Source organism: Salmo salar, chromosome ssa01 (assembly GCF_905237065.1).
Source record: "Salmo salar chromosome ssa01, Ssal_v3.1, whole genome shotgun sequence".
Lineage (NCBI taxonomy): Eukaryota > Metazoa > Chordata > Actinopteri > Salmoniformes > Salmonidae > Salmo > Salmo salar.
In genome coordinates, this window is record NC_059442.1 from 52520364 (window position 1) to 52538952 (window position 18589).

At 42.9% G+C, this 18589-nt stretch overlaps 1 protein-coding gene across 1 annotated transcript; it reads left to right on the forward strand.

The window, feature by feature from the left end:
• Positions 1-1581: 1581 nt before the first annotated feature.
• On the forward strand, positions 1582-18131 carry LOC106604807 (cytochrome P450 1B1). Its single transcript, XM_014199853.2, has 3 exons — positions 1582-2003; positions 2158-3178; positions 17289-18131. Exons 2-3 carry the CDS (start codon positions 2166-2168, stop codon positions 17872-17874), a joined length of 1599 nt encoding a protein of 532 aa, XP_014055328.1. The 5' UTR covers positions 1582-2003; positions 2158-2165; the 3' UTR covers positions 17875-18131.
• The last annotated feature ends 458 nt before the right edge of the window (positions 18132-18589 follow it).

Here is an 18589-nt window from a genome sequence, read left to right on the forward strand (position 1 = left end):
TTGTTACCTGGCAACGACCACACGGGTGTTTTAAAGAGCTGTCATTCAAGGCGAGCTCATGAATACCCACTCAGCCCATTCTTTCAGGCTTCCTGGTAGTTAGAGATGAGAGAAAAGGTACAATTTCCTTCAATTCTGAGCATTTTAATAGCGTAGAAATATTGAATGATGTTTTGGTCATTCAAAGGCTATTTTCTACATGGGAAATAAGATGACTGTGCGGGATCAACAGTTACAAAGTTATTGCATGGATGCCTGAAATCCGGTTCTCTTGAAACCCGGTCTCTGTCATGTATTGTAGGCCTATATCATCAGGCCTCAATAAGGGAATAAAACAATGGACTATCAGCTTATAATTATAATTAATAATAATGTATGGTTATTATTCATAATTATTACCATTATCATTTTTTGTATAGCCTAGAATATTCATAATTAATAATATAATATCATTATAATTATAAATTAATACTGACATATTTTACTTGTTGAAAATTGTAGGCTATATTCCTGTATAATAAGAAAGAAAACGACAAGAAAAACCCAGTCAGTCTACAAAAATGTTTATTTCTATTCATGAGTATGATCCTCTGTAGCCTATATGTAGGCTAAACACATTAGGACCCATTTTTTATTTATAGCATATGAAAAATACATGTTCTTAGATCCATTTGAAACTTGTCCCCTGCATTTAGGTTGGAAGATCGAATCCCCGAGCTGACAAGGTACAAATCTGTCGTTCTGCCCCTGAACAAGGCAGTTAACCTACTGTTCCTAAGCCGTCATTGAAAATAAGAATTTGTTCTTTATCTGACTTGCCTAGTTAAATAAAGGTAAAAAAATAAAAATTTAGCTCAACTGTAAATGACACAAATTCGTTTGAAATTCTTAATAAATTACAATATCAGATCATTTGAAAGAATGGGTGAGTAGGCCCCTACACCCAAGCTTTATTTGCGTAAATTCAACACAGTTCAAATTAAATAAGTCCTCTCTCATTTGCTGCATGATAAGATATTGAATGCTGTTGAATTTGAATAAACAATAGATTTCATCAGACACTAACTATCATTTAAAAAAAATAATGATATTTCATTATGGTTGTGGATCATGAACTACATTCAGCAGCGGGACGATTTTTTTCTTGAGCGGATGGTCGGGGGCCGGGACATAATTACAAATCATTTGTAGACTGAAATTTGACAGCAAGAATCCCAAAGAGATATCATATTTGACTAAACCATAATCATTTCAAACCTTGCATACATTTGTATATGTTCACATGTTTCTCTCTAGCATGTGTGGGAATCCTTGAGAACAGATTTCCAAAATTAAAATGACTTGAGCTGATTTCCTGGTGTTTTTACAGTCTTTTATGTTTAACAATTATTATTATTATATAATAAACAGTAAACAGTTTATTTATTTTAGCTCAGAAAACTTGGGGGGCCAAAGTGAAACCTCCCGCAGGCCAAATTCGGCCCGCCGGCTGCCAGTTGGGGAACACGAGTTGGTGTGTCGGAGAGACAGACAGAGAGGGAGAGAGAGAGGGGAGGGAGGGGAGATGACAGCTCTACAATAAACCACGAGTCAGACGCTGACGACCTATGATGCTATTTGACACTTCTGTTTAAGATAAATCATAACTTGGAACAACAGAAGGCTATTCACATGTGGAGAGTGGAAGGTCTGGAACTGCACGATAATATAAATGAAGTTACTGGACATAATAACCGCATATATTTTATGTCTATGGCGCAGGTTTTGCGGATTTCATTCTTCAATAATTCTTACTTTCAAGCTGGATCCGCTATATAAATAAGTGAGACCTAATTAGCGCGCTTCTTGCGTTTGCATTAAAACGTAGCCTGACAATCTGCATCGACGGGATAGGAGCTTATTCAGCCAAACATTAGTAACAGACAAATTACAATTAACATCAGGCTGTTACTTTCTTAGAAGAAACAACAAATGAACTGCAAGGTGGTGCTTATTCATTCCCGGTATTTGACTCATTACATTTTGTGCCATATTTTGCTCTGTAATATTTCCGCTAGACTATATTTGTGTCTCAAAATAATGATTCTTGAATTTACTTGTATTTTGCCCTATAATCAATAAATAATTGAGATAAAACTAACTTATTGCTTTCTCTAGGCTCCATAATGGACTTGAAAGTTATATTCGAGGAGATGACCCGGCCATTGCCAAGGAGTATAGGCCTACTATTGGCGTCTTTGACTTTTCTCTTTGCCATGCTCCTGTGGCGCAGGATCAGGCGGAACTGGGAAGTACACAGCCCGCCTGGACCGTTCGCTTGGCCGGTCATTGGGAACGCTGTAGAGCTTGGCAACACTCCTCACCTCTATTTCTCTCGCATGTCACGGAAATATGGGGATGTCTTTCAAATCAAACTCGGCTGCCGGGACGTTGTGGTACTGAATTGCGACGCAATCAGGCAGGCGCTCATCAAAAAGGGATTTGATTTCGCAGGCAGACCTGACTTTGCCTCGTTTCAATACGTTTCCAATGGCGATGGCATTGCTTTTGGTACATTTAGCGAATGGTGGAAAGTGCATCGAAAAGTGGCCCAATCTACTGTTCGGATGTTTTCTACCGGCAACATGCACACCAAAAAGGCCTTCGAAAACCATGTTTTCTGCGAAGTAAGGGAGCTGCTCCATATTTTCCTGGTAAAAACTAAAGAGCACCAATATTTCCAGCCGATGACATACTTGGTGGTATCAACCGCTAACGTAATGACCGCCGTGTGCTTTGGAAAGAGGTATTCATACGACGACGCAGAGTTTGCTCAAGTGGTGGGACGAAATTATCAATTCACCCAAACAGTGGGAGCTGGAAGCATCGTGGATGTTATGCCTTGGCTCCAGTATTTCCCCAACCCAATAAAAAACATGTTTGAAAACTTTAAAGAACTCAACCAGGAGTTCAGTAAATTTATCCTTAATAAAGTTGTCGAGCATCGAAAGACCATTCAGTCAAGCACCATCCGGGACATGACAGATGCTTTCATCATGGCATTGGACCATTCTCAGGACAGCTCACCAAGGGTCTCACCAGGCAAAGATTATGTGCCACCCACTATCGGTGATATTTTTGGAGCAAGCCAAGACACACTATCTACTGCACTCCAGTGGATCATTCTGATACTTGTGAGGTAATACATATTCATTTTGAATCAGCTAAAGTGAAATTAAAGTACTATTTTTTCCCCCATATGTTCTGTTAACAATCGCCTATGTGTAAAATTGAGAAAGACCTACATGTAAAGTGAATAAATGATATGCGTAAAGTGGAGAAAACCTATGTCTAAAGTGGAGAAAGCTATTTTTTACTGGGAAAATTACTTAATCTCCTAGTATGCCACCATCTCACAATCAACATAAAAAAACGAAAGAGCAGTTCTGCTCTGCTCTTTCATTGTTGGCAGGGTACTGTACTTGCTCTTGAATTCGGCACTTCAGTAGCAGAACTATGACGTTACGTAATAGTATTAAATATCAGAAGGGCCCAGGCAGGTATTGGCAGCCTAAAATGAGGGCTCGGCTGAAGCTGATAGAGGACCTTATTAGTAATGAATGTGTTTTGTTTTATTTATATTTTGATGTCTGCATTTTCTGTAATTTCTGTAATTTAGGGCTCATCTGTAAAAGACACATTGGTCTCAGTATGACTCCCTGATAAAGTAAAGGTTATATAAAAAGTAAATAAAAGTGATAATGCCCTCGAAGCCAGTGTTTGTAGGATATATTGGCACGAAATGATTTAGTCTCATGACTAACAATCGGGCATTATCACTTAATTATACAAGTGGTGGGTCTAATCCTGAATGCTAGTTAAAAGCGCATTTCAGTCGGTGTCTATTCCACAAATTACCACCGGCTAAAGATATGACATTAAAATGCCCATTTACTCTGTTCCATCTGACTGCGCATTCCACTGTCTCATCAGCCCAGACAAGAAATGAATAAACTTGATCTCCACTATAAAAAGCATCTAGATATTATCTCACATTTGTTTTAGACTAACATTTCGTTTTCAACAGCGGAGATTTGTCCTGAAGAGAGAGCACATTTTCTATGCCAGGCGAAATCGTGCCTCAGCTCATTGTTATGGATGTATCCAAATAAATGTCTCTAGAAAACAGTTAAACAAATAAAAATGCAGCTACTTTTCTGTTATTCTGGCTGCATTTTTGACGTGACTGTAAATTAGCCGTAGTTGGCTAGCTACCCAGCTAGCACAGTGGATCTGGGCCGATTCGGGCTGAGAGTCGGGGCACTCCGCTGAGAGTCAGACTCTGCGGACGTCTGGTGGCCCGAGTCTGGGCCGCCTTTGGCAGTATTACCACAGATAGATGATTAGAACATCTTTGGTATTACTTATGGATAGGATTCCGGGCCGATTCAATCAGTTCCGTCCCCCCGGAAGAGTGCCGCAACTGGGCCAATTCCTCATTGCTAGCTGGGTAGAAAGTAAGGGATAAGAACGTTGCCAGCCAGTATGGAAATGGGACATTCAAAACTAACGACTGAGTCGCGTCCATAAATACAGAGCAAAAAGACTGAACAACTGGGTATCCTCTCTGGCAACCGAACCAATAGAACAAATGACCAGCCGGCTTGGGTAGCAACCCCAGATTAGTGTTGGGACTACATATCATGGAATGATGAAATAGTATGAATAAATTCATCAAAATAAAGTTTTTAATGAAAATATGTCAATCATTATCTGAATATGTTGGTAACCCATGTTTAATAGTGATAATGCCCTCGAAGGTGTCATTGGAGGATATATTGGCACGGCTTGCCGGCCTAACAACAGCCATGCAAATATATCCTCAAAACACCGGCTTCTCTGCAATTACAGTGCATTCGGAAAGTATTCAGACCTCTTGACTTTTTCCACATTTTGTTACGCTACAGCTGTAACGACCGCCAAAAGGAGTAGACCAAGGTGCAGCGTGGTATGTGTTCATCTTGATATTTATTTTAAATCTGAACACTTAAACAAAATAATAAACAATGGAAAAACGACCGTCACGTCTTGCAGGCTTTACAAAGCAGTACAAAAATAAGATCCCACAACTCAAGGAGGGAAAAGGGCTGCCTAAGTATGGTTCCCAATCAGAGACAACGATAGGCAGCTGCCTCTGATTGGAAACCATACCTGGCCGTCGCTGAAGACTCCGGGCTGCAGGCCGTCGCTGAAGACTCCGGGCTGGGGAGCGTCGCTGGAGGCTTCGGGCTGGGGAGCGTCGCTGGAGGCTTCGGACTGGGGAGCGTCGCTGGAGGCTCCGGACTGGGGAGCGTCGCTGGAGGCTCCGGACTGGAGGGCATCGCTGAAGGCTCCGGACTGGAGAGCGTCGCTGTAAGTTCCGGACTGGGGACCGTCGCTGCAGGCTTCGTGCCATGGATCATCACTACAGGTTCCGCGCCATGGATCATCACTGGAGGCTTTGTGCCATGGCTCATCACTGGAGGCTCCGGGCCATGAATTATCACTGGAGGCTCCGGGCCATGGATCATCCCTACAGGCTTCTTGCCATGGATTATCCCCACAGGCTCCGGGCTATGGATTATTACTGGAGGCTTCGTGCCATGGATCATCCCTACAGACTCCGGGCCATGGATCATCAGTGGAGGCTTCGTGCCATGGATCATCCCTACAGGCTCCGGGCCATGAATCATCACTGGAGGCTTCGTGCCATGGATCATCACTGGAGGCTTCGGAACATTGATCATCACTGGAGGCTTCCTACGTGAAGCTGGAACCGGTCTCACCGGACTGGGGAGTCGCACAGGAGACTGGGTGCGCAGAGCAGGCACAGGGTATACTGGGCCGTGGAGGCGCACTGGAGGTCTGGAGATTAGCGCTGGCACACCCCGTCCTGGCTGGATGGTTATTTTAGCCCACCAAGGGCGGAGCACTGGCACAGAACGAACTGGGCTGTGCTGGTGAACGGGGGGTAGCGTGCGTAGAGCTGGCGCAGGATAACCTGGGCCGAAAGAGACGCACTGGAGACCAGGAACGCTGAGCCGGCACACTTCTTCCTGACTGACGGCCAACTCTAGCACAGCAACAGTGAGGAGCCTGCACCGAGCACACCGGGCTGTGAGTGCGCACTGGCGACACAATGCTCATCACCGCATAACACGGTGCTTGCTCGGTCACTTGCTCCCCACGGTAAGCACGGGGAGTTGGCTCAGGTCTCAACCCCGACTTCGCCAATCTCCCCGTGTGCCCCCCCCCCCCCCAATTTAGTTTTTTGCCGCTGCCTCTCGGGCTTCCGTTGTTGCCTTGCCTGTTCCTCCCAGTATCGCCGTTCCGCTGTCGCTGTCTTTATCTCCTCTTGTGGATTGCGATACTCCCCAGGCCTTGTCCAGGGTCCTGCCCCATCCAGGATTTCCTCCCAGGTCCAGTCATCCTGCCCACGCTGCTTGGTCCTTTGGTGGTGGGATCTTCTGTAACGATCGTAAAAAGGAGTAGACCAAGGTGCAGCGTGGTATGTGTTCATCTTGATATTTATTTTAAATCTGAACACTTAAACAAAATAATAAACAATGGAAAAACGACCGTCACGTCGTTTTGCTAAAAGTAGTATTATATTATTGATTGATTGACTATGACTTTTCAAATCCCCCAGGAGTGCTATCTGCAGAGTTAGCTCCAGGTAAATGTTGCACTTCTTCAACCATTCATGGACCTGCGACCGAAAACAAGCTACATATGGACAGTACCAAAACAAATTATCTCTTCGCACCAAAATCTGCAGAGTTGGGATGGTTGTATCCCCCAAATATATAACATTCTATTGGTTGGAAGAATATTGTATAATAATTTAAATTGAAAAATTGAACGTTTTGAATCCGGCTTTGTTTTGCATATCAGTTCATAAACCATGTGCCATGGAATCGGTACATCGAAAATCTCTTCCCAACTATTTTGCATTCTACAGTATGTAGCACCTCTGTCAATTTTATGGTCCTTAAACAAAACTGGTATACTTTTTTATTCATCACAATTTTCTTTTACCAATTTTGATTCTAAGTTTTGAATCTGCCGTTGTTTTGCGTATCAATTCATAAACCATGTGCCATGGAATCGGTACATCGAAAATCTCTTCCCAACTATTTTGCATTCTATATGGTACCTCTGTCAATTTTTTTGGTCCTTAAATGAAACTGGTATACTTTTTTATTTATCACTATTTTCTTTGAAAATCTTTAATCTTTAATGCAGGACTAACAGACAAGTTCCTTACTTTTTCCCGCTTCCAATTGCCTCTTCCAATTTTTGTGGCAATGCTGCAATTAGTTGGTTGTAATTTTGGGTAGCGCAGACATTTCCATATATTTTTGTTAGCTGCGTGTGTGACATAACTCCACCAGTCCTATTTGTGATATAATTTACAAAGATTATACCTTTAACATTTTTCTTTTTTTAAATAATATTTTTTTTATCAATTAGTTTAACCACAATATTTTCTGTATTATTTGTTCTGTCTTTTCTGATGGATTAAACTGAAATTGCAACCAACTTTCTATGGCTTGTTTTGAAAATAATGATATTTTGGAGGTTGTAATCTGAATAAAGGGAAAAAGACCATTCTTGAACATGAGGTGTGTAACGTAGACGCAGGGAGTCAGGAAGCAAGTGCAGTTAGTGAGTTTAATAATGAAGAACATGAACGATACAAAACAAGAAAAGCGTCTAAACATGGAAACATGAACAAAATTGCCTGGTGGGTGATAACAACGGAGTGCTATATATAGGGGAAGTAATCAGGGAGGTGATGAAGTCCAGGTGTGCCTAATGAGGCGCAGGTGTGCGTAATGACGGTTGCCAGTTGTGCATAAGGATGGTTTGCCAGGTGTGCGTAAGGATGGGTTGCCAGGACCGGTGGTTAGTAGACCGGTGACGTCGAGTGCTGGACAGGGGGAGCAGGAGTGGATGTGACAGTACTCCCCCCCAACCCCCCAACACGCGGGTCCAGCCGAAGGACAACGCCGGCCAGGAAGACGGCCCCAAGGACGAGGAGCAGGCCGGTCTGGACGGCGAAGGTGGAAATCTCTGATGATGTTGGGATCTAGAATGTCATCCACCGGAACCCAAAACCGCTCCTCTGGACCGCACCCCTCCCAGTCCACCAGGTACTGTAACCTACCTCCACAACATCTGGCATTCAGGAGGGAACTGACGGCATATGTGGGACTACCCTCGATGTTCAGGGGAGGCGGAGGGGTGTTGCCAGGGGACCAGGAACCACCGGTCTGAGGAGGGAAACGTGAAAAGAGGGTGAGATCCGGTAATTGGTAAGTTACCTCATTGACCCTCTGGAGGACTTTGAATGGCCCCACGAACTGGGGGCTCAGCTTCCAGCAGGGCAGGTAGGAGCGGGAGGTTTCTTGTGGAGAGCCAGAAGCGTTCACCAGGATTGAAAATGGGTGCCTAACTGGGGTGGAAGTCCGCCTGCTCCTTCTGGTGCTGGACAGCGCGTTGGAACCTCATGTGGGAAACATCCCAAACCTCCCCTGCGCACCGGAACCACTCATCCATCGCAGGGGCTTCAGTTTGGCTCAGGGTCCATGGAGCCAGACTGGTACCCCTGGATGCACTGGAAGGGAGACAACCCCGTGGAGGAGTGACAAAGTAAGTTCTGGGTGTACTCTGCTGGTACTGGGCCTACTTCCTCTGCCGGTCCTGACTGTGACTCCTCAGCAACCTCCCCAGCTCCTGGTTGGTCCTTTCCACCTGTACGTTGGACTGAGGCCGCTACCCGGATGTGATGCTGAACGTGACCCCCAGCTTCTCCATGAAGGCTCTCCATACACGTGACGTGAATTGGGAACCACAGGTGGAGACGAAGTCCTCCGGAAGGCCACAGTGGTGTTTTGCGGGTACTATTTAATGAAGCTGCAGGTTGAGGACATGTGAGGTGTCTGTTTCTCAAACTAGACACTCTAATGTACTTGTCCTCTTGCTCAGTTGTGCACCGGGGCCTCCTACTCCTCTTTCTATTCTGGTTAGAGCCAGTTTGCGCTGTTCTGTGAAGGGAGTAGTACACAGCATTGTACGAGATCTTCAGTTTCTTGGCATTTTCTCGCATGGAATAGCCTTCCTTTCTCAGAACAAGAATAGACTGACGAGTTAGAAGAAAGATCTTTGTTTCTAGCCATTTTGAGCCTGTAATCAAACCCACAAATGCTGATGCTCCAGATAGTCAACTTGTCTAAAGAAAGCCCGTTTTATTGCTTCTTTAATCAGGACAACAGTTTTCAGCTGTGCTAACATAATTGCAAAAGGGTTTTCTAATGATCAATTAGCCTTTTAAAATGATAAACTTGGATTAGCTAACACAACATGCCATTGGAACACAGGAGTGATGGTTGCTGATAATGGGCCTCTGTAGGCCTATGTAGATATTCCATAAAAAATCTGCCGTTTCCAGCAACCGTCATTTACAACATTAACAATGTCTACACTGTATTTCTGATCAAGTTGATGTTATTTTAATATACCAACAATTTGCTTTACTTTCAAAAACAAGGACATTTCTAAGTGACCCCAAACTTTTGAACGGTAGTGTAGGTCAAGTGGAATATGACTAAAGAGTTAGACAAATATGACTAAAGAGTTTCTAGATCATCTATGAGGCTGTGGAGGGATCCAAATTGTGGATTTAAAAAAAGCATGAATCATCAGCATACAATGACAACTTTGTTTTTAAGGCAATGATTTCTAACCCCTTGATATTATTGTTGGATCTGATTTTAATAGCTAACATTTAGATGGCCATAATAAATAGATATGACGATAATGGACAACCTTGTTTTACTCCTCTTGACAGTTTAATACTTTGAGAGAAGTAGACATTATTTACTATTTTACACCTAGGGTTACAATACTTATTATTATTATTATTTATTTATTTAACCTTTATTCAACTAGGCAAGTCAGTTAAGAACAAATTCTTATTTACAATGATGGCCTGCCCCAGCCAAACCTGGACGACGCTGAGACAATTGCGCACCACCCTATGGGACTCCCAATCATGACCGAACTTCAACCCATTTATAACAGATTCTCTAAAATTGAAATATCCCAGGCATATATTCAAGGCATTCCGGTCGTACTTTATCAAAATCCTTTTCAGTGTCAGCTATGAAAACCAGGCCTGGTTTCCCAATTTTTTTATAGTATTCTATTTTTTCCAGGATTTATATTATATTATCTCAAATGTATCGTCCATTTAAAAACACCTGTCTGATTGGGTTAAATAATATCTGACAATACCTTTTTAAATTCTATGTGCTACGCATATTGCAAGAATTTTTGCATCACAACACTGAAGGGGCCTCCAATTTTTTAAATGGACCGGATTTTCAGTAATAATGAAATCAGAACTTCTTGTTGAGTATTTTTTTTAGGAGTGGTTAAAACTTGCTAATAACAGTCCTCTGAGTATATCAAAAAAGGTTTTGTATACCTCCACAGGTATGCCATCCAACCCTGGAGTTTTCCCAGATTTTAAATTATTGAATTGCATCAAGAAGTTCCTCCTCTGTAATTTGGCCTTCACATGAGTCTTTCTGTATAGCTGTTAATTTTGCATTATTAAAATAAATAAAATCCATACAGTTATCTTCGGTTAGTGGAGGAGACTGAAATAAAAATGTGCTTAAAGTACTTTGCTTCCTCTTTCAAAATATTGCTTGGTAAATCATGGGGGACTCCATCATTTGTCACAAGTTTCAGTAAATTATTTTTGGTAGTATTTCTATGTTGAAGATTAAAAAATGTTTTGGTTATTTTTACCCCATGTTCCATCCAGTTCGCTTTATTTTTATAATATATTACAGTTGATCTTTCTTGAATAAGTTCCTCCATTTCTTTTAGTTTTTCTTGTAACTTATTCTCTACCTCTATAGTACAGTTTTTATTGCTAGTGTATCTATGTGTACTATTAGTTCTTCCATTTCCTTTATTAATATGGACTCTTGACCAAAATTGCTTTTGTTTTAGATACAAGTACTGAATTGCATGGCCTCTAAAGGCACATTTAAAAGTGTCCCATACAATAAGGGGATCTGCTGTACCTATGTTATGTCCGTAAAAGTCTGTCCTAGTTAAAAACAAGTTATCATCCAACAAGCTTTGATTACATTTCCAATATCCTTGCCCACGTGGAAATTCTGTAAGAGTAATATTGTATATGTCAATTATTTGATGGTCCGACTGGATTTTGTCCCCTATCAACACTTTTTAAACTTTTGGTGCCAGTAAGAATGACATAAGAAAGTGGTCAAGACGGCAAGGTTGATTGAGCCTCCGCCATGTACAGTTGAATTCAGAAGTTTACATACACCTTAGCCAAATACATTTAAACTCAGTTTTTCACAATTCCTGACATTTAATCCTAGTAAAAATTCCCTGTCTTAGCTCAGTTAGGATCACCACCTTATTTTAAGAATGTGAAATGTCAGAATAATAGTAGAGAGAATGACTTATTTCAGCTTTTATTTCTTTCATCACATTCCCAGTGGGTCAGAAGTTTACATACACTCAATTAGTATTTGGTAGCATTGCCTTTAAATTGCATTACTTGGGTCAAACATTTCAGGTAGCCTTCCACAAGCTTCCCACAATAAGTTGGGTGAATTTTGGCCCATTCCTCCTGACAGAGCTGGTGTAACGGAGTCAGGTTTGAAGGCCTCCTTGCTCGCACACGCTTTTTCAGTTCTGCCCACAAATGTTCTATAGGATGAGGTCAGGGCTTTGTGATGGCCACTCCAATACCTTGACTTTGCTGTCCTTAAGCCATTTTGCCACAACTTTGGAAGTATGCTTGTCCATTTGGAAGACCCATTTGCAACCAAGCTTTAACTTCCTGACTGATGTCTTGAGATGTTGCTTCAATATATCCACATAATTTTTCTACCTTGTGATGCCATCTATTATGTGATGTGTACCAGTCCCTCCTGCAGCAAATCACCCCCACAACATGATGCTGCCACCCCCATGCTTCACGGTTGGGATGGTGGTGTTCGGCTTGCAAGCCTCCCCCTTTTTCCTCCAAACATAACGATAGTCATTATGGCCAAACAGTTCTATTTTTGTTTCATCAGACCAGAGGACATTTCTCCAAAAGGTACAATCTTTGTCCCCATGTGCAGTTGCAAAGCGTAGTCTGGCTTTTTTATGGTGGTTTTGGAGCAGTGCCTTCTTCCTTGCTGAGTGGCCTTTCAGGTTACGTCGATATAGGACCCATTTTATGGTGGATATAGATACTTTTGTACCTGTTTCCTCCAGCATTTTCACAAGGTCCTTTGCTGTTGTTCTGGGATTGATTTGCACTTTTCACACCAAAGTACGTTCATCTCTAGGAGACAGAATGCGTCTCCTTCCTGAGCGGTAGGACGGCTGCATGGTCCTGTGGTGTTTATACTTGCGTACTATTGTTTGTACAGATGAACGTGGTACCTTCAGGTGTTTGGAAATTGCTCCCAAGGATGAACCAGACTTGTGGAGGTCTACAATGTTTTTTCTGAGGTCTTGGCTGATTTCTTTTGATTTTCCCATGATGTCAAGCAAAGAGGCACTGAGTTTGAAGGTAGGCCTTGAAATACATCCACAGGTACACCTCCAATTGACTCAAATGATGTCAATTAGCCAATCAGAAGCTTCTAAAGCCATGACATCATTTTCTGGAATTTTCCTAGACATTTAAAGGCACAGTCAACTTAGTATATGTAAACTTGACCCACTGGAATTGTGATACAGTGAATTATAAGTGAAATAATATGCCTGTAAACAATTGTTGTAAAAATTACATTGCCATGCACAAAGTAGATGTCCTAACCGAATTGCCAAAAGTATAGTTTGTTAACACGAAATTTGTGGAGTGTTTGAAAAACTAGTTTTAATGACTCCAACCTAAGTGTATGTAAACTTCCGACTTCAGCTGTATATCTCACTAGGTCAGGATATTTAAGCCTCCATATATCCACTAGTTCCTATATGTCCATGACATTTGGGATTTCCATAAGTGAACGAAGGGGATAGTTTGTAGTGTGATTTCCTTTATGGTCCATTGAGGTATTTAAAAACGTATTATAATCTCCCACCATAATAATAGAGTTTTGCATTGCTTGTAGGTTTGATCAATTATTATATGTACCAGTCAAAGGTTTGGGCACACCTACTCATTACAGGGATTTTCTGTATTTTTACTGTTTTCTACATCGTATAATAATATTGAAGACATCAAAACTATGAAATAACACATATGGAATCATGTAGAAACCAAAAAAGTGTTAAACAAATAAAAATATATTTTATATTTGAGATTCTTCAAAGTAGCCACCCTTTGCCTTGATGACAGCTTTGCACATACTTGGCATTCTCTCAACCAGCTTCAGGAGGTAGTCACTTGGAATGCATTTCAATTAACATGTGTGCCTTTGTGGAATTTCTTTCCTTAATGTATTTGAGCCAATCAGTTGTGTTGTGACAAGGTAGAGGTGGTATACAGAAGATAGCTCTATATTATGTCCATATTATGGTAAGAACAGCTCAAATAAGCAAAGAAAAATTACAGTCCATCATTACTTTCTTCAAGTAGGAACAGGAACAGATATTGCCCTTGGTTCACTCCAGACCTGACTGCCCATGACCAGCACAAAAACATCCTGTGGCGTACTGCATTAGCATCGAATAGCCCCCGCGATGTGCAACTTTTCAGGGAAGTTAGGAACCAATATACTCAGGCAGTTAGGAAAGCAAAGGCTAGCTTTATCAAACAGAAATTTGCATCCTGTAGCACAAACTCCAAAAGGTTCTGGGACACTGTAAAGTTCATGGAGAATAATATCACCTCCTCCCAGCTGCCCAGTGCACTGAGGCTAGGAAACACTGTCACCACCGATAAATCCATGGTAATTGAGAATTTCAATAAGCATTTTTCTACGGCTGGCCATGCTTTCCACCTGGCTACCTCTACCCCGGTCAACAGCCCTGAACCCTCCTCAGCAACTTGCCCATGCCTCCCCCAGTTTTCCTTCACCCAAATCCAGATAGCTGATGTTCTGAAAGAGCTGCAAAATCTGGACCCCTACAAATCAGCCGGGCTAGACAAACTGGACCCTCTCTTTCTAAAATTATCCGCCAAAATAGTTGCAACCTCTATTACTAGTCCGTTCAACCTCTCTTTCGTATCGTCTGAGATCCCCAAAGATTGGAAAGCTGCCGCGGTCATCCCCCTCTTCAAAGGGGGAGACACTAGACCCAAACTGCTACAGACCTATATCTATCCTACCCTGCCTTTCTAAGGTCTAAAGCCAAATTACCAAACAGATCACCGACCATTTCGAATCCCACCGAACCTTCTCCGCTATGCAATCTGGTTTCCGAGCTGGTCAAGGGTGCACCTCAGCCATGCTCAAGGTTTTAAACGATATCATAACCGCCATCGATAAGAGACAATACTGTGCATCTGCATTCATCGACCTGTCCAAGGCTTTCGACTCTGTCAATCATCACATTCTTATTGGCAGACTCAACAGCCTTGGTTTCTCAAATGACTGCCTCGTCTTGTTCACCAACTACTTCTCAGACAGAGTTCAGTGTGTCAAATCAGAGGGCCTGTTGTCCGGACCTCTGGCAGTCTCTATGGGGGTGCCACAGGGTTCAATTCTCGGGCCGACTCTTTTCTCTGTATATATCAATGATGAGCTCTTGCTGCAGGTGATTTTCTGATCCACCTCTACACAGACGACACCATTCTGTATACTTCTGGCCCTTCTTTGGACACTGTGTTAACTAACCTCCAGACGAGCTTCAATGCCATACAACTCTCTTTCCGTGGCCTCCAACTGCTCTTTAATGCAAGTACAACTAAATGCATGCTCTTCAACCGATCGCTGCCCACACCTGCCAGCCCGTCCAGCATCACTACTCTGGAAGGTTCTGACTTAGAATATGTGGACAACTACAAATACCTAGGTGTCTGGTTAGACTGTAAACTCTCCTTCCAGACTCACATTAAGCATCTCCAATCCAAAATTAAATCTAGAATCGGTTTCGTATATAGCAACAAATCATCCTTCACTCATGCTGCCAAACATACCGTCGTAAAACTGACCATCCTACCGATCCTTGACTTCGGCGATGTCATCTATAAAATAGCCTCCAATACTCTACTCAACAAACTGGATGCAGTCTATCACAGTGCCATCCGTTTTGTCACCAAAGCCCCATACACTACCCACCATTGCGACCTGTACGCTCTCGTTGGCTGGCCCTCGCTTCATACTCATCGCCAAACCCACTGGCTACAGGTTATCTACAAGTCTCTGCTAGGTAAAGCCCCGCCTTATATCAGCTCACTGGTCACCATAGCAGCTCCCACTCGTAGCACGCGCTCCAGCAGGTATATCTCACTGGTCACCCCCAAAGCCAATTCCTCCTTTGGCCGCCTTTCCTTCCAGTTCTCTGCTGCCAATGACTGGAATGAACTGCAAAAATCACTGAAGCTGGAGACTCATATCTCCCTCACTAACTTTAAGCACCAGCTGTCAGAGCAGCTCACAGATCACTATTGTATTATTGACTACATGTTTGTTTATTCCATGTGTAACTCTGCGTTGTTGTTTGTGTCGCACTGCTTTGCTTTATCTTGGCCAGGTCGCAGTTGAAAATGAGAACTTGTTCTCAACTAGCCTACCTGGTTAAATAAAGGTGAAATAATAATAATAATAATAATTTTAAAAAGTGAAGTGGCAAAAACTATCAAGCGCATAATTTAACTGGCTCTCATGAGGACCGCCACAGGAAAGCAAGACCCAGAGTAACCTCTGCTGCAGAGGATAAGTTCATTAGAGTTACCAGCCTCACAACTTGCAGCACAAATAAATGCTTGCCAGAGTTCAAGTAACAGACACATCTCGACATCAGCTGTTCAAAGAAGACTTCGTGAATCAAGCCTTCATGGTCAAATTGTTGCAAAGAAACCACTACTAAAGGACACCAATACTAAGAAGAGACTTGCTTGGGCCAAGAAACACGAGCAATGGAAATTAGACCAGTGGAAATCTGTCCTTTGGTCTGATGAGTCCAATTTTTAAAGATAACCCCCCCACCCCCCACCGGCAAACCACCTCTGTCCTACCAGATCCCAGGGCCCCGAGAGACCGGGACCCATCCTTCGAAAGAGCACACAGTACCACCCACAGAACAGAAGTAGATCAACCGCCAAAAGCATTTCCAACGCCCTCACCTCGATTTGTTTTATATATAGTTATCAAAACATATATATATTTATATATATATATATAAATAAATAAAACTCCCCATGGGTTACTGCAGCTATTGTTGCCAGCACTGCCACTACCTGGGTGGAGGCACCCCACCGGAATCCCCACCGGCTAGGTACAAGGTCGTCAAGTTTCTCATTAGCAGCTTTGAGAAATTCCTTGTATATTATGCTCACCCATCAGGGGGCTTTGTAGGACCCATTCTGCCAGGCAGGCCCAGAATCTTGATGGGTTGGTACTACTTTAGTGGGTCCATAAAACAGGTAAGGCCTTCTCCTTAATGTATCGGTCGCTCAGTTGGATGTCTAGGGTATAGGGTTGGGGACCGTTCCATCATGATAGAACAATAAAAAACGAAACTGTATTTATAATTTATAAAAAAATTATATCCCATATCTGCACAAAATTGAAAGCTCTCTCTCACAACCTTTGCTCGCAGACAAACATGGTCTCTGGTATTCGCACCCATTTCCTTTTTCACTCATTTAACTCCACACTTTTCCAAACACAAAAACACACCCCACCTTCCATCACAATACACCCACACATACCCCACCTTCCATCACAATACCCCCACACATACCCACATACTGTGCTTTCTGTGTCCTCCATTTGCTCTGTTTTCATCCCTACCATGTTGATTCTGAGTACTTTTTTTAATTTGCAAAAAATTCAAAAAAATGTTTTCGCTTTATCATTATGGGATATTGTTTGTAGATTAATGAGGACATTTTTTATTTATTTAATCCATTTTAGAATAAGGCTGTAATGTAACAAAATGTGGAAATAACCTGTAACCTGCTGCCCATAGTTACCCACCAAAAATGATTTATCACTACTGTATTGAGAATGCCCTCAGTGTTGAAATATAGGTTAGCTTCTCAATAGGAAATTATTGAGGAAATGATTTAATTACCTGTGATCTGAGTGTTCACCTTTGACCTTTTCCTATAGGTTTCCTCATATTCAGCTGCGTCTCCAGGAGGAAGTAGACAAAGTGGTCGACCGGAGCCATCTGCCCATCATCGAGGACCAGTCGCAGTTGCCTTACGTGATGGCCTTCATCTACGAAATGATGCGCTTTACCAGCTTCGTGCCGCTCACCATCCCCCACAGCACCATCACCGACACCACCATCATGGGCTACACCATCCCCAAGGACACAGTGATCTTCATCAACCAGTGGTCCAGCAACCACGACCCCACCAAGTGGACTCACCCGGAGACCTTTGACCCCCTGCGCTTCCTGGATCAGGACGGCTCGCTGAACAAAGACCTGGCCAGCGGCGTGCTCATCTTCTCCTTGGGAAAGCGGCGGTGCATCGGAGAGGAACTGTCAAAGATGCAGCTGTTCCTATTTACAGCATTGCTGGTGCACCAGGCCCACTTTAGTCCCGACCCGGACAAGCCACCCACCATTGACTACACCTACGGACTGACCCTGAAGCCCAATAACTTCTCCATAGCAGTGAGTCTACGGGACAGCATGGAAGTCCTGGAGAAGGCTAGTCAAAAGCCCCTCTATGGGGGGACTCAGTAGGACACGGGCAACTCCAGATCAGACTGAGAATAGAGTCAAATCAAAACAAATCAAATGTATTTATATAGCCCTTCTTACATCAACTGATATCTCAAAGTGCTGTACAGAAACCCAGCCTAAAACCCCAAACAGCAAGCAATGCAGGTGTAGAAGCACGGTGGCTAGGAAAAACTCCCTAGAAAGGCCAAAACCTAGGAAGAAACCTAGAGAGGAACCAGGCTATGAGGGGTGGCCAGTCCTCTTCTGACTGTGCCGGGTGGAGATAATAACAGCACATGGCCTAGATGTTCAAATGTTCATAAATGACCAGCATGGTCAAATAATAATAATCATAGTAGTTGTCGAGGGTGCAACAAGTCAGTAACACAAGAGTAAGTGTCAGTTGGCGTTTTCATAGCCGATCTTTGAGAGTATCTCTACCGCTCCTGCTGTCTCTAGAGAGTTGAAAACAGCAGGTCTGATACAGGTAGCACGTCCAGTGAATAGGTCAGGGTTCCAGCAGGTCTGGGACAGCAGGTCTGGGACAGGTAACACGTCCGGTGAACAAGTCAGGGTTCCATAGCTGCAGGCAGAACAGTTGGAACTGGAGCAGCAGCACGGCCAGGTGAACTGGGGACAGCAAGGAGTCATCAAGCCAGGTAGTCCTGAGGCATGGTCCTAGGGCTCAGGTCCTCCGAGAGAAGGAAAGAAAGAAAGAGACAATTAGAGAGAGCAT